At 38.2% G+C, this 14,134-nt stretch overlaps 3 protein-coding genes across 4 annotated transcripts; 2 read left to right on the forward strand and 1 right to left on the reverse strand.

Moving 5' to 3' along the window:
- Window positions 1-4,487: 4,487 nt before the first annotated feature.
- On the forward strand, window positions 4,488-7,651 carry LOC125214703 (putative glycosyltransferase At5g25310). The gene is made up of 4 exons (XM_089066999.1): window positions 4,488-4,837; window positions 5,302-5,450; window positions 6,472-6,823; window positions 6,914-7,651. Exons 1-4 carry the CDS (start codon window positions 4,595-4,597, stop codon window positions 7,574-7,576), a joined length of 1,407 nt encoding a protein of 468 aa, XP_088923125.1. The 5' UTR covers window positions 4,488-4,594; the 3' UTR covers window positions 7,577-7,651.
- Window positions 7,652-7,672: 21 nt separating this feature from the next.
- Window positions 7,673-9,882, reverse strand: LOC125212935 (ACT-like superfamily protein). Its single transcript, XM_048113246.2, has 8 exons — window positions 9,657-9,882; window positions 9,513-9,584; window positions 9,240-9,291; window positions 9,051-9,165; window positions 8,916-8,983; window positions 8,240-8,839; window positions 8,064-8,168; window positions 7,673-7,987 (listed from the first exon to the last, which is right to left on the reverse strand). Exons 2-8 carry the CDS (start codon window positions 9,581-9,583, stop codon window positions 7,673-7,675), a joined length of 1,326 nt encoding a protein of 441 aa, XP_047969203.1. The 5' UTR covers window position 9,584; window positions 9,657-9,882.
- A 1,286-nt stretch (window positions 9,883-11,168) lies between these two features.
- On the forward strand, window positions 11,169-13,980 carry LOC125214967 (vesicle-associated membrane protein 711-like). Of its 2 annotated transcripts, XM_089068380.1 has the most exons (5): window positions 11,169-11,455; window positions 12,251-12,441; window positions 12,734-12,897; window positions 13,163-13,254; window positions 13,635-13,980. In XM_089068380.1, the coding sequence occupies exons 1-4, from the start codon at window positions 11,239-11,241 to the stop codon at window positions 13,248-13,250; spliced, it is 660 nt and encodes a 219-aa protein (XP_088924506.1). In that variant the 5' UTR covers window positions 11,169-11,238; the 3' UTR covers window positions 13,251-13,254; window positions 13,635-13,980. The 2 variants fall into 2 exon arrangements, with proteins under 2 accessions (XP_088924506.1, XP_047972187.1); XM_048116230.2 differs by lacking the exon at window positions 13,635-13,980 and having other exon boundaries at window positions 11,170-11,455; window positions 13,163-13,545.
- Window positions 13,981-14,134: the final 154 nt, after the last annotated feature.

Below are 14,134 nucleotides of genomic sequence, written 5' to 3' on the forward strand. Positions count from 1 at the left end.
TTTGAAATAAAGGATTTGGGCAAAGCTCAGAGGATATTGGGAATGGATATAGTGAGAGACCGAAGGAATGGAACTCTGTGGTTGTCTCAAGAAAACTACATCAGCAAAGTAATAAAGAAGTTCCAGACAGAAAACAGCAAAAGTGTATCTATTCCTATCTCACAGCAGGTGAAATTGTGCAAAGATCAGAGTCCAAGCAATGAGGCTGAGGAGAAAGAGATGAGTCAGATTCCTTATGCAAATATTGTGGGGAGTATAATGTACACCATGGTCTGCACCAGGCCAGACATTGCCCATGCAATCAGTGTAGTAAGTAGGTACATGGGATGCCCGGGAAAACAGCACTGGTTGGCTCTGAAAGGAATCCTGAAATACTTAAAGGGGCATGGTGATCTTGGGATTTTGTTCAAGGCAAGAAGTGCAGTCAGTGAAGATGCCTTGGTTGGATTCTGTGACTCGGACTACGCAGCGAATCTTGATAATAGAAGGTCACAATTTGGCTATGTCTTTACTTTGTTTGGAGCAGCGGTGAGTTGGAAGTCGGGGATTCAATCCGTAGTAGCCTTGTCGACTACCGAGGCTGAGTATATGGCGCTCACTGAAGCTGTGAAAGAGAGCTTTTGGCTCAAGGGGATCATTGGAGACTTTGGCTTGAAGCAAGGAAGTGTTGCAATCAAGTGTGATAGTAGCAGCGCAATTTGCTTGGCGAAGCATCAAACATTCCATGAGCGTAGCAAGCACATGGATGTGAGACTGCATTTTATACGAGATGAAGTGGAAAAAGGGATGGTAAGGATTGAGAAGGTAAGTACTGATCACAATGCAGCTGATGCTCTCACAAAGGCATTACCAACATCTAAGTTCAGATATTGCTTAGATTTGGTGGGCCTTGTTCGAAAGTTTTAGAGATGGTGTGTGGATGGTGAGGCGTTGGGTGGCTGTAGGCTGGTTTGATCAACCAAGGTGGAGGATTTGTTAATGGTTTGGCTGAGCAAACGCAGCTCGCCCAAAACCAAGGCTGGGAATATGACCGTTGGGGCAGCTCAAGCAGATTCAAGATTACATGAGCTAGCCGTTGGGGTTTAGTAACTGACTCGGAGAAGGAAGTTAGTTTGTTATGGATTACTCAGCTGCCCAACACGCATATAAAGTGCTCGAGGAAATGCAACACAACAGATTAGAGATGAGAGAGGGTATTCTTCAGCCAAGTGAAAACAGAGAGATTGAATCGCGTTTTTTCTTAGTCTATTATTCTCAGAGAGTTGAGTGAATCATCTTGTAATCGATAGTGAGCATGAGTGCTTGTATTCACCTTCGTTTCAGATCAGTTTAGAAAAGAGAGTCACAGCGTTTTGCCCGTGGACGTAAGCGTAAGCTGAACCACGTAAAGCTCCTTGTTCTTAGCTTCTGCTTTCTTGTTTTTGGGTCATTCTTGTTCGTGAGATTCACAATAGGGGTATGTTAGGGTGCCACCATCCATTCAAATAATATCAGACTATCATTTCTAGCTAATCATTTGTACACGTGGACGAAAAATGAGCTGCCACGTGGCAAAAAAAAGAAAAAAAAATCCAAAAAACTCGGCCAGCAATTTACTACTCTTTATACATCAATTTTTCTTGTCCAGCAATATTCGACACACTATACAACAATCTATAGATTACTGTGTAGTGTATGTGATATTGTTGTGTAGCGTTTATAATATTGTTGTACAAGTGGTGTCACAGTGTCACTTTAAGAGGGGTTGTCATTTTAACACAAACCTACTAATATATTTGCGTATGATATAATTTTTTTAAATTTTTTTTGGGATAGCCCAATATGTACAGATTTAATTAACAATGGTTCGACAATAAGACATTTAAGGGGGAACTTAAGCCCTCACCAATTTTATTGTACTATTTTTTTTCTATTATCGAATTTGTTTAAATTATTTAAAAAATCAACTTTTATTAAGTTGATGTTGTTGCAAATCAAATTATTAGAAATGGTGGATTAAGAATGACTAAAATTAAAATCATGAAGAATAAAAAGAACAAATAAACTGGATGCAGGAGATGGATTTAAGAGAAGAATAAAATGAATAAAATGTTGATAGTAAACCAAATTATGTCCTTGCATCCATCATTGCGTCTACATATGGATATTTTTTTTGCAATCTTGTGAAGTGGTAATTTTCCAATTAAGTGATCTATATCTATTTTTGTAAAAACATGGTTCAACGACATTAATAATTCACTGACATATTTGGTGACTACTAGGCTACTAGCCATGATACAAATTATACGATCAATGAAACTTTATAGTACTAATAAAATGTTTTTTCTTAAATTTAGGTGTGCCTAGAGCTAGATGAACTAATATTTTTTTTCCCAATCTTGTGAAGTGGTAATTGCCCAATTAAGTCATATAAATCTATTTTTGTAAAAACATGGTCCAACGACATTAATAATTCACTGACATATTTGGTGACTACTAGGCTACTAGCCATGATATGAATTACACTTGCCCAATTAAGTCATCTAAATCTATTTTTGTAAAAACATGGTCCAACGACATTAATAATTCACTGACATATTTGGTGACTACTAGGCTACTAGCCATGATATGAATTACACGCCTGCATGGCCGTAGTGCAGTTGGCAACGGAGGGACAGATCTTTCTGCAATGAGCCTGGGTACAAATCTCACTCATGTCGTGTAGTTGCTTCCATCTCTCAGCACAAGTGTGAGACATTTGGGAGATGGGCTTCCGACAGTTAATGTATTAAAGCTTCTCCCTTAACGGGCTACTGCGTACCCTAATTTAACCCCCTCATATGATATCGGGCCGACCGCCGAGACGACGGAATCGTCTTTTTGCCACAATGATACGAATTATACTATCAATGAAACTTTATAGTGCTAAAAAATTGTTTTTTCTTTAATTTGGGTGTGCCTAGGTGTACTATAGCTATTCTTAACATAAGGAATGTATGTTACGTATACCTACATTGAGAAATTATCATTCCGAAGAAAAAAAGCAATGGTCAACATATGGCAGTATGAATAAATGAAATTGTGTATGACTAAAAACCTTATAGATCCAATGTATATAGCCAATAGTAGCATTTAAAATTTAAAATTCATAGTACATTTTAGGACAAAATTTTATGTTTACAAAAACATGGACGTATCAATGTACTGATCAATAATTAAATTGTTGGGGAATATTGATAGTACTGAATGCCATAAAAGTCAATTTATTAATTATACAAAAAACGAACGCTAAACTTAACTCATGTCTCACGCTTGCATAGTTGCATGAGAATTTCAATGAATTTAAGCTGTCACCACAATAAAATAAACGGATAAATGTTGAATAAATGTTGATAAATTTTGTCAATTTAATGGAAGAAATTAAGTCCGTGACTAATGTTCGTGGCGTGGGGTTTGGGATAACATTATTAGAATTGGAGATTAAATTGATATACTTCCAACGTCCCGGATAATTCGGGTCACTTTGACCGGGCACGGGTTTTAAGAATTGTAATGAAAAGTGGGTTGAAAAAGTTGGTGGAATGTGGGTTCTACCTTTATATATTAGTTTTAAAATAAAATGTGAGTAGGAATGAGTTAGTGGAATATGAGGTCCACTACTAAAAATGATAAAAGTGAAATGAGACAAATGATGTGAAAGGAACTAAAATGGAAAACTGAGACGAATTATCCGGGACGGAGGGAGTATATGTATATGTGACGTGACGTGACTATATACAAATATTAGTCTCCCTCTGCGGTATTTAATCCCATTTTTTAAAATTATTATCAAATGGGTGAAAAAAGATATCATAAATTTCTATATGATTGTAGTAATATTGATTTTGTAGGTTTTAAGTTATCTTTATTAATAATGGTTCTGTAAAATTTGTGGATTTCTAATCTATTGATGGAGAATAAATATATTAATATTACTGCGAGCTAAATTGTGTACTCCCTCCATCCCTATTAGGAGTCACACTTTTCCAGTTCCCAATTAAGAGTCACATTTCATTGTTACCATAAATAGTAAATAGGTCTCATATTCCACTAACTCAATTCACTCATATTTTATTATAAAATCAATATAAAAAATGGATCCCACATTCCACTAACCTTTTCAACTAATTTTTCTTTACATTTCTTAAAATCCGTGTCCGATAAAAAGTGATGCGTTGAACTTGCACATGTATCAAATATGACTGTATTTTATCTAACGTTTAGATAAATTAGAGTCCAAATTGGTCACCCAAAAACACAACTAAATTTGATTTCAAATAAATTAATTATGAGTAGCTAATTATTTACTAATTACTATAATAAACTAGCTAATTAATTAATCCGTATTGTTAAACCCATTCCCACCTTCACACTTCAAAGCTCATCTCGCGCCCTCTCTCTCTCTCTCTATACGTGTATATATATATATATATATATAACCGTCTCTTCCACAACTTCACACACTCATCACGATTGCGAGCAGAGATATATACATACATACATTCTCTCTCTCTCTCTCTCTCACACACACACACACACGCACACACATATATATACATATTTACTCGAAGGAGAAATGATGGCGACGAGAATTACTGTTTCGATTGTAGTAGTTTCGGCGGTGATCGTCGCCGTGATTTTCATCTCCGGACTCTTCTCCGGCGAAGACGACGGATTGCGGCGCTCGTTCTCCGATCCAGAAGCGGATCGCAAAAAGCTTCCGGTAGTTCAGTTGGTCGGAGCTGCGCGTAAGCGCGGCGATGAGCCGAGAGCTGTGATTTCTGCTGAAATTGCATCCAGATTCAAGCCGATTTCCAGAGTAAGCTGATTTTCGTCGATGATTTTGCAAATACGAACATTAGGCACGGTCGCAGATAAACATAAATCTGATGAATTGAAAACCTAATTAATTACGTTTAGATCTTCGTTAGAGTGATTGCATGGTGGAAAACAATACAGATTACTCAATTGATGCTCTTAGATTTTTGCGGATGAAGCTGTCAATTACGCTAATGCAGTGCTAATTTTTTCTTTTCTTCCGTAGTCTATGCAGTTTTGCGTTGATCATCTCGTGTTTTTATTTTTTTTATCATTTATTTCGACTGTTACTTTGAAAAAATACATGTTTACTGCGTGTGATTAAATGAAAACCACGAGAAATCATTCTCCTTTATTTTAATTTACGCCTTGTGATTAGATGAAAACACGAGAAACGATTCTGCTTTAATTCGCAATTAAGAGTTGATTTGGTCAACAATTCTTCAAAATAAGTTGAATTTGCAGAAAAGAGCAATTGATAAATTGGAGGAAGGATTGGCGAGAGCAAGAGCAGCAGTTAGAAGAGTGGCTTCACTCAGAAACAAATCGGTAATCGTCGACAGCAATCATAATATTTCTTCATCAATCTATCGAAACCCCAGCGCATTTCTCCAGTAAGTGATTCTCCTCTGTTTTTAGCACTTCAAATTCGATTAGTATGCGTAAATATCGTTTTTTTACACCAAAATGCTTTATTAATTGAAATAATGGGTAAGGCGGAAAAGCACTCGCACGAGTCAATGCTTTCCATTTTCTACCACTAAATAGCTTCGAATTCCACACACTTACTTTTCATGCGCCATTAATCATTTTTACCCACATTAGACGTATACTTCCACAAATTAAAAATCATTACTATAAAAATGTGAAATGAAATACATTAAATCATGAAATTTCATTTTTCTCAATTGTATCATCCGTGTGCGAAAGTGAAGTCTTTTGATAATGCTCAATACATTGTCGGTTTACTAAAATAAATACTTTCTCCTTTCACTTCCATTCATGTTTTTTTTCCTTTTTTTATTTCTTATGAAACTACGTTATTTTGAGTATTATCAAAAGATATTGAAAAAAATTGATTCTTGCTAATTTAATACTATTATGCTATTGAATCTTATAAACTTACAAAAAAATGGATCAATCAATTTGTGTTTTAAATGACTATTACCTTTTACATTTTTGCTAGCAAATTTAGCTGTCGTTAAAAAAATTTGAAAATTCAAAATTTAATAGGCGGTGTGATAATAATTTGGAATTGATGGATTTTCATTTTTTTTACTTCCACAGAATACAATGAGGAACATAAATGAGATTTTGTGTGGTGTGGTTTAAGAGAGAGGGAGAGGCTTCTCTATGAAGCATATATAAGGGTGATTAGCTAGTGGGCATGCTCATTGTTACCCCCACTATCAATTCTCTCTGGTTATTTTCAATGCTTAGAAAAGACTGAATTTCGTGCTACTATTACTCATTACCTCTCTGCATCAAACATTGCTCATCATGCCTATGAATCATCTTTATTACCTTTACTTTGCCAAGATAGTTAAGCATGATTATGACTCAATTACGAGAGCTTCCTTTAATTAACATTAACCAGCTAATCAAAGATTAATCAAAGATGAATCATGGTTGCAGGAGTTACAAGGAGATGGAGAGAAGACTGAAGGTGTATGTATACGAAGAGGGGGAGCTGCCAATAGTGCATGATGGTCCATGCAAAGACATCTACACCAGTGAGGGGAGATTCATCCATGAGATGGAGTATGGCAGCCATAGATTCAAGACAAGCAGACCTGAACAAGCTCATCTCTACTTCATGCCATTCAGTGTGACATGGATGGTGAAGTATCTCTACAGCCCCAACTCCTACAACCTCACCCCTCTCCAAGAATTCGTCTCTGATTATGTCAAGCTCATCTCCACCAAGCACCCCTTCTGGAACAGAACACAAGGAGCTGACCATTTCATGCTCTCTTGCCATGACTGGGTGAGCAATGATCATCACCACCTAGTTCAAAGTCCTTGATCATACACAATCTGTTGTTTGTTTCTTTTGAACACAGTATGTATCCTGCAGGGACCTCGTGCATCAGAAGGGAACGCACACCTCTACAGCACATCCATCCGTGTCCTGTGCAATGCAAACTCATCCGAGGGATTCAACCCTCAGAAAGACGTGAGCCTGCCCGAGATCCGTCTCTATGGTGGATATGTGGACCCAAAGCTGATCTCTCCTCCTCCCCCCACTGCCCCAAGGCCCCACCTTGCATTCTTTGCTGGTGGCCTCCATGGTCCGGTTAGGCCGATCCTCCTCCACCACTGGAAGGGCAGGGACCCTGACCTCCACATCTATGAGTACCTCCCTAAAAATCTAAACTATTATGACTACATGCTGAAATCAAAGTTCTGCTTATGCCCAAGCGGATATGAAGTGGCTAGCCCCAGAATAGTCGAGGCCATCTATGCGGAATGCATCCCTGTAATCTTATCAGACCACTATATCCTCCCATTTAGTGATGTTTTGAGGTGGGAGGCTTTCTCACTGCAGGTGAACGTCTCAGAAATAGCGCGGTTGAAGGAGATTTTGATGGGAGTAAGCGAAGACGATGTTTTGAGGCTCAAGGAAGGGTTGAGAGGTATAAGGAAGCATTTTGTTCTAAACCAGCCTGCTGAGAGATTTGATATGTTTCACATGATCTTGCACTCTGTTTGGCTTAGGCGGTTAAACCTACGCTTTTGATAAGCAAACCTACTACTATTGTCTATATATATACAGTCCATTCTTTTGTAGTACAGCTGAGAATGTGTTAAGCTACCTATCTGTGTATGTACATGATCATTTGATGGCGCGGGAGAGGCGTTCGAATATGTCCCCAATCGAGAACTTAGGCCATTGAGTTGGTGTGGGAATGGCTTTGTCATCATCCATTACTGCAAGATCTATTGCTCCCATCTCTCTCTTCATGGACTTGATGAACTCCAAATCCACATGGTTCCCTGAGATATCCCTCACATAGAATGCATTCACTGATTTCTCTCCTTGTGTCGCGATGTCTGCTCTCACCACTGCTAGCCCGTTCTCCCTAAGCACCCGTGTTATGTGCGAGAGCAGTCCCACCCTGCTGTACGCGCACAGCTCCACACGAACCCCCTTCACACAGGACAGAACAACACTTTTAATGACTTAGAAAGGTTTGGCATTTGAACAATTGAAGTTCAAGCCATACCTCACAGACCCTTCGTTCTATCGCGGCCTCTAAGCATTTTATGACTCTGTCTTTCTCACTCTCCGTGTTGAATGCTCGCCCGTCCGCGTGTCTCACAAAGTACTCCTGCAGGGCGTTTCTTGTCAAGGATTTGAAATGTGTATAATTGAGAAAAGGGAAGGCATGTGTATGCATACTTGGTATGCAAAGCCTCTGCAAGCATCTACTGAGGCATGAAAGATGACATATTGCATGTCAATAAGTGTGCAGACAGTGTCAAACATTAGCCTTCTCCTGTCCTTGCATTGGATGGTGACAATTGAGTAGCCCTTCTCAATGCACCTCTCAATGGACACACTCGTCCTCCGGGAGCTCGTTGGGCTGTCAAAGTCGCGCACGGAGAGCATGAGCTGGTGGAGGCGCCGCTCCACTCTGGTGGTGCTGCTCAGCTCCCCCTTGGGGAGCCCGGCCGCGGGTTTCACCTCCTGGTGGCTGGCAGCACTATCCTCCTCCGTGGCAGTGGTGGCGCGGAGGACTGTGGTCAGGTGGTCCTCGATGGCGTGGAGCCTGTGGTCATCGATGGGGGTGTCCACAGACTGATCTGATATGTAGGCGATGCAAGCCAGGAGCGCGTTGTGGCTCCACGCGTGCGCCTCCACGATGTTGCACCCCATGTCAGCCAGTGCTGCTGAGATCTCGGAAAACAGCCCCGGGCGGTCCTTACCCGTCATCTCTATTGCCTGAGCCTCCCCGCGGCTGACTGCCTTCGGGCTAGAGGCTTTCCCCGCGCTCACTGCCTGCGTTTTTTCTACTCAACTCAATCACACAACACTGATACTAACAAGAAGACAAACACATCAAATCAAGAACTACCTGCTGGATGTAGTTGATCACTCTTTGATCAGTCACCTTGAAGCCCAGTTCATTTTTCACATGAAAAACTGCACAAAACTATATCAAAACACACTCTCTCACTTCACAAAGAGAGAAGGATGCATACATACATACCATCCAAGAAACAGCCAGCATCACAAGAGATGTAGCCTTTAGATATGGTGAGGTTCAAATCAGTTAGAGCTTGCACCACATCCAACAAGAGGCTTTGCTTGTTCACACAGTCAATCTGTCCATTTCCATCCCATCCATAACCAAATTCTTTCTTTCTCTTCATAAAAATTGCAACTGCACTAAACTAACCTTAACAATTGTGCAATCTTCTAAGCTTTCATTGTCCACATTCACTCTAAAACTGTAACCAACAAACACAAATCCACTTCTTTAAACACACACACATACATACATATATATACTCCCTCCATCTACGATTTGAAGTTACACACTCACACTTTGACTCGTTTTATAATAAAATGCGAGTGTATCATGGACATCCCGAAATGGGACATTATTCGTGGACGGAGGGAGTATATGAATTTAGTAGTGACAAAATTTAAAGAATAAAAACTTAATTACGCTGGTCCATGAATCCTCTCTGGAAGGTTGTGAAAATCAGGATCAAAATAAGGGGAGCAAACTGTGTTCATCCTGCAAATAAATTCAATAAAGATTCATAATTTATTTCAAGAATGTAAGTGATTTGAGTGAGGTAATTTGTACCTGGGATTTTGTGTTTGTGGCTTCAATTTTTTTTTTTCAATCAAAAGGAGTTAAATCTCCAGCTCTTGATGAGAGGAGAGGTTTGCATGAAGCAAATGAGCATAGCTCAATCCCATCATCATCTACAACCACCACCAATTCCCACATAATGAAACTGCAATCAAATCAACTGCAAAGATTGCTGTTTTCTTTTTTTTTTCTTTCTAGATAGAATGATTTCAGGATATGTTGCATTTGGATGCTATTAATGAGAGGCTTATATTGATGAAATATTGAAATGGATGGTGGAGTTTGAATTAGTTAGTGAAAAAAACCAAACAAACAGCCTTTGTCATTAATTCTTTTCATCCATAGATGTCTCCTTAAATATTGGAAAGTTGGAATACCCAATATTTTGGACTAAAATAGAAATTCTCTTTTGTTAAGAATAAAAATAGATCTTATTGTAATGTTTAAAAAGAGAGCGTTTAAGTTCATAATTAGGTTAAAATCACTTAATTGTCAAATTTATGTGCTTTCTCATTTTATGACAAAAACACTGCTCTAGCAGAAGCTATCAATTTTTTAAACTGAAATCGTAAAATGATCATATACTATATAAGGAAAAAAACTTTAAATTTATTTATACAACAAAGAAATAAAGAAGCAAATATATAAAGTGATCTAGCCCTACTGCTAGGGGTGGGTAGGTACGGTATACCTACCGAAACCACCATACCGTATGTCTTACCGTAAATACGGTATGCGAAAAAATCATACCTTTACCTTACCAAAGTTTTCAGTATACCTTATTTTCGGTATGACGAATTTCCATACCGATACCGCACCTCATTTTCAGTATACCGTACCGAAGTTCGGTATATCTTACTTTGCGGTATACCTGACTTTCAACATCAATTAAAATAGAAAATTAAAGTTTTTAGAATATTATTTAATATTTTATAATTTTAACAATAAATTAAATATAATTTATTCATAATTATATTTATATTTCACAATATATTTTATAATTTAAAAATATATAAAAAAAATTGTGTTTATATTTTTGTGGTATATACCTTAGTTTACGGTATATACCTTAATTTACGGTATATACCAAATTTCGGTATGCAGCGGTATACCGCGGTATTTGAAAATTCATACCGTTACCTTACCGGAATCTTTCGGTAAGGTATCATACCGTACCGAAAGTCACGGTATACCGAAAATTTGGTATTTTCTATATTTTTTCGGTACGATAAGACCGATATTTCGATATTTTTCATCAGCCCTACCTACCGCAAATAAAAAATTGCTTAAATAAATAGAAGATGACAAGTTTTAATATGTAATCCTATCCTGTTTCGAAATTACTTTATTTGATTTGAATAATCAAACAATATTTAATAACTAAAAAATATTGCTGATATTTGCAATCAGCCAAACGCGATTTGTCCGTGTCATAAAAGGCGCTTATTCCTCGAAACGTTTATCTCCGAAATTGTAGGGTCGAATCCGTCGTGAAAAGCATCTTTTCAATTTTTTGAATCAGGGCAGGGCAGCATTTGATTGAGGCAGAGAGAGAGAGAAGAAGAAGAAGGGGATGGCGATACTTTACGCGCTGGTGGCGCGTGGCTCGGTTGTGCTGGCGGAATTCAGCGCTACTTCCACCACGGCGAACGCGATCGCGCGTCAAATTCTCGAGAAAATCCCCGGTAACAATGATACCAACGCCTCCTACTCGCAGGATCGCTACATTTTTCACGTCAAGCGCACCGATGGCCTCACCGTCCTTTGTATGGCCGACGACACTGCCGGAAGTACGTTCACCTCTCTCTCTACCTTTTTTGTGTAGAGAATTTGATCGCGTCGTGTTGTTTTTTTTTGTCGATTGAGCTGGAATTCGTACGTGAATATGATTATGTGTAGGTTTCGTGATTAGGATTTTGAATTTTGATGTGAATTGATGCTTGCTCGTGTGAATTTAGTTGTTGGAATTGAAAAAGGCGATTTCAGATTAGCTCATCTGGATATTTATGACTCTTGTGTGTTGACGATTTTCTACTCTTTTTTTTTTTTTTTTTTATCTTTGCGCTTTTTCATGTGGATCTGAAAAGGTGCCTTTGTGAGTTGCAGCTTATAATTCGGTTTAATTTGTTCCGTTTAATGGTGGTGTTTTAGATTGAGGTAAGTTTTTTTTGTTGATCGTGAGGAGAATTTATAAGCTGTTTTTAGTCAATGAAGAATCTCCTTATGTGAAGTAATGTTGGAATCCTTAAGTCTAGCAGCAATACCTGATCATCAATTAATACTACTATTATCTTTTGGAGGCAATTTGTATTTATTGGAAACGGTTTGATGTGTCGAAATTCGGGATTATATTGGACTCGTAGCACCATCACTTTGCCATCCGTGTTCGTGGTTCGTTATTCTTGATGTATAAAGAATCATAGATTGTAGTGTTTGAGGGATGTCTTTCATTCTCTGTTTTTAATCCTCTTATTATTTTCATATCCCTTGTGTGATTGAGGGAGATCATGATATGCCCTTCCTTCCAGTATCATGTCTTCACGTGCTTAACTCGAAAAATTTCCTGTACTTTCAAATCCACACAGGGAGAATTCCTTTTGCATTTCTTGAAGAAATTCATCAGAGATTCGTCCGGACATACGGTCGAGCTGTATTGTCCGCGCAGCCATATGCTATGAATGATGATTTTTCAAGGGTCCTCAGCCAACAAATTGAGTATTTCTCAAGTGATCCTAATGCTGACAGGATAAACCGGCTTAAAGGTGAAATGAGCCAGGTAATTATCTCTTTGCTGACTGTTTGGTCTCTTGGTGTTGCTTTGGTTAATTTTACTTTTGCTACCAAATTCTGTATGAACTTTCAGCAATGAGGATGTCGCCTTGTTGTGTTTAAAATGTGTGCCTTGAGTTTCAGGCTGTGAATTGTGAAATGCATTAGATTTTTGGCTTGATATGGAATCACAATTATTGCTAACCGTTACGGTTGATCTAATTTGAATATTTTGCACTGCTATTTTTCTACTGATGAATACTACAAGTAAGTATGCTGTCTATTGGTTGTCATTGCAGGTTCGGAATGTCATGATTGAGAACATTGATAAAGTTTTGGATAGAGGTGATCGGCTAGAATTATTGGTTGATAAAACTGCCACTATGCAAGGGAACACTCTTCGCTTCAGGAAGCAAGCTCGCCGTTTTAGAAACACTGTATGGTGGAGAAATGTCAAGCTTACGTAAGTTTCATCTTGTCATCTATGTACCTGTAACTCATGGGAAACTCTGGTTAAAATAAAACTTGTTTTACCGTATGCTAGTTCAGTTTGTATCTCTTTGTGTGGTATTGCTGAGCTTGAAAGACCATCTTCTCCTTTATAGTAATTTATGAGATATATTTGGTAGTACTTATTAAATTTTGCAGTACAGTAGAATAGTCTGTGTTACATCTGCATTATATCATACGTATTTGTTCTAAACAAGTGATGCTGGGGTATTGTGCAGGATTGCGTTGATATTCCTTCTCCTGGTAATAATCTATGTCGTGTTGGCTTTTGTTTGCCATGGCCCCACTCTTCCGTCTTGCCTGTAATGAGGTCTGGCCGAGTGACATCTGGATGCTATTTCTCTTTTCTCTTTCTTCTGTTAAGTGTTTGCTCAATTCTTCCACTTCATATCTCCTTGATATGCCTAAAGAAGTTGTTGCTTTTATGGTCTTGATTCCCTGGTTTGAGATTTAGTCATGTGTAAAGCTTTCTCTGTAGGGCTCCAGCTCTATCTAGATATTTTGAATTCCACAAAGTATTTTCAAGCATATTTGAAATGGTTGGTTTGTTTTGTAATCGACATTAGTGGATATATATAAGTCATGAGTGTTGTTCGTTTGAGATATTGTCATTTGTCTTCTGGATACATTTTCTTTGCTAACTAATAAATTTCGTGAATTCTAATCACGCTGTTACTTCTCTGCTATTAGAGCATGCCAGAGCTTCCCTCTCCATCCGGATGATAATCCTTGTACTACACAGAGGTAACATCATGCCCTAACCCTCGAACAATACTTTCACTTTAGCGATAAATGCCCGCTAGACTATGAATCTGAATCTATGTGCGTTACTGTTGGATCATTGGCCACTCGTAGTGGTATCAGAAATCCATCCTAGAGGTGGAATAGATTTTAGACCCCACAGAAAACGAGTGAAATAGGTGCATTTCTGTACTCTAGCTTTTGCTTTTGGATTCTTTCCATTTGATTGTTACTCTACTCTTAATAGAGAGAATAATTTGAACAAGAAATCAAAAGGAGTCACATGTTGTTGAATGATCGGTCCAGATTGCCTCCTTTAAGCATGTGTTTTCCAGATTGAGGGGCCATTCCATGTCTTAACCAAAACAAAACATCCCATGCTTTATAGTATTGTACCTTTCATTATTAGCATAATATTTGCCAAAATTGTCTTAATTTTACCTGTTTGT

The sequence above is a fragment of the Salvia hispanica genome, chromosome 3, assembly GCF_029641045.1.
Source record: "Salvia hispanica isolate PSC_SH4W2 chromosome 3, Shi_PSC_v1, whole genome shotgun sequence".
Classification (NCBI taxonomy): Eukaryota; Viridiplantae; Streptophyta; class Magnoliopsida; order Lamiales; family Lamiaceae; genus Salvia; species Salvia hispanica.

Excerpts from the sequence above, each read along its gene's own strand:
- LOC125214703 (XM_089066999.1), top strand. The coding sequence starts at position 4,595 with ATGATGGCGACGAGAATTACTGTTTCGATTGTAGTAGTTTCGGCGGTG. Across the intron at positions 5,451-6,471 it reads AACCCCAGCGCATTTCTCCA|GAGTTACAAGGAGATGGAGA; the intron begins GTAAGTGATTCT and ends TCATGGTTGCAG. Across the intron at positions 6,824-6,913 it reads TGCTCTCTTGCCATGACTGG|GGACCTCGTGCATCAGAAGG; the intron begins GTGAGCAATGAT and ends TGTATCCTGCAG.
- LOC125212935 (XM_048113246.2), bottom strand. The coding sequence starts at position 9,583 with ATGAACACAGTTTGCTCCCCTTATTTTGATCCTGATTTTCACAACCTT. Across the intron at positions 8,169-8,239 it reads GCAGAGGCTTTGCATACCAA|GAGTACTTTGTGAGACACGC; the intron begins GTATGCATACAC and ends AACGCCCTGCAG. Across the intron at positions 7,988-8,063 it reads TAGAACGAAGGGTCTGTGAG|GGGGTTCGTGTGGAGCTGTG; the intron begins GTATGGCTTGAA and ends TCCTGTGTGAAG.
- LOC125214967 (XM_089068380.1), top strand. The coding sequence starts at position 11,239 with ATGGCGATACTTTACGCGCTGGTGGCGCGTGGCTCGGTTGTGCTGGCG. Across the intron at positions 11,456-12,250 it reads GGCCGACGACACTGCCGGAA|GGAGAATTCCTTTTGCATTT; the intron begins GTACGTTCACCT and ends AAATCCACACAG. Across the intron at positions 12,442-12,733 it reads TTAAAGGTGAAATGAGCCAG|GTTCGGAATGTCATGATTGA; the intron begins GTAATTATCTCT and ends TTGTCATTGCAG.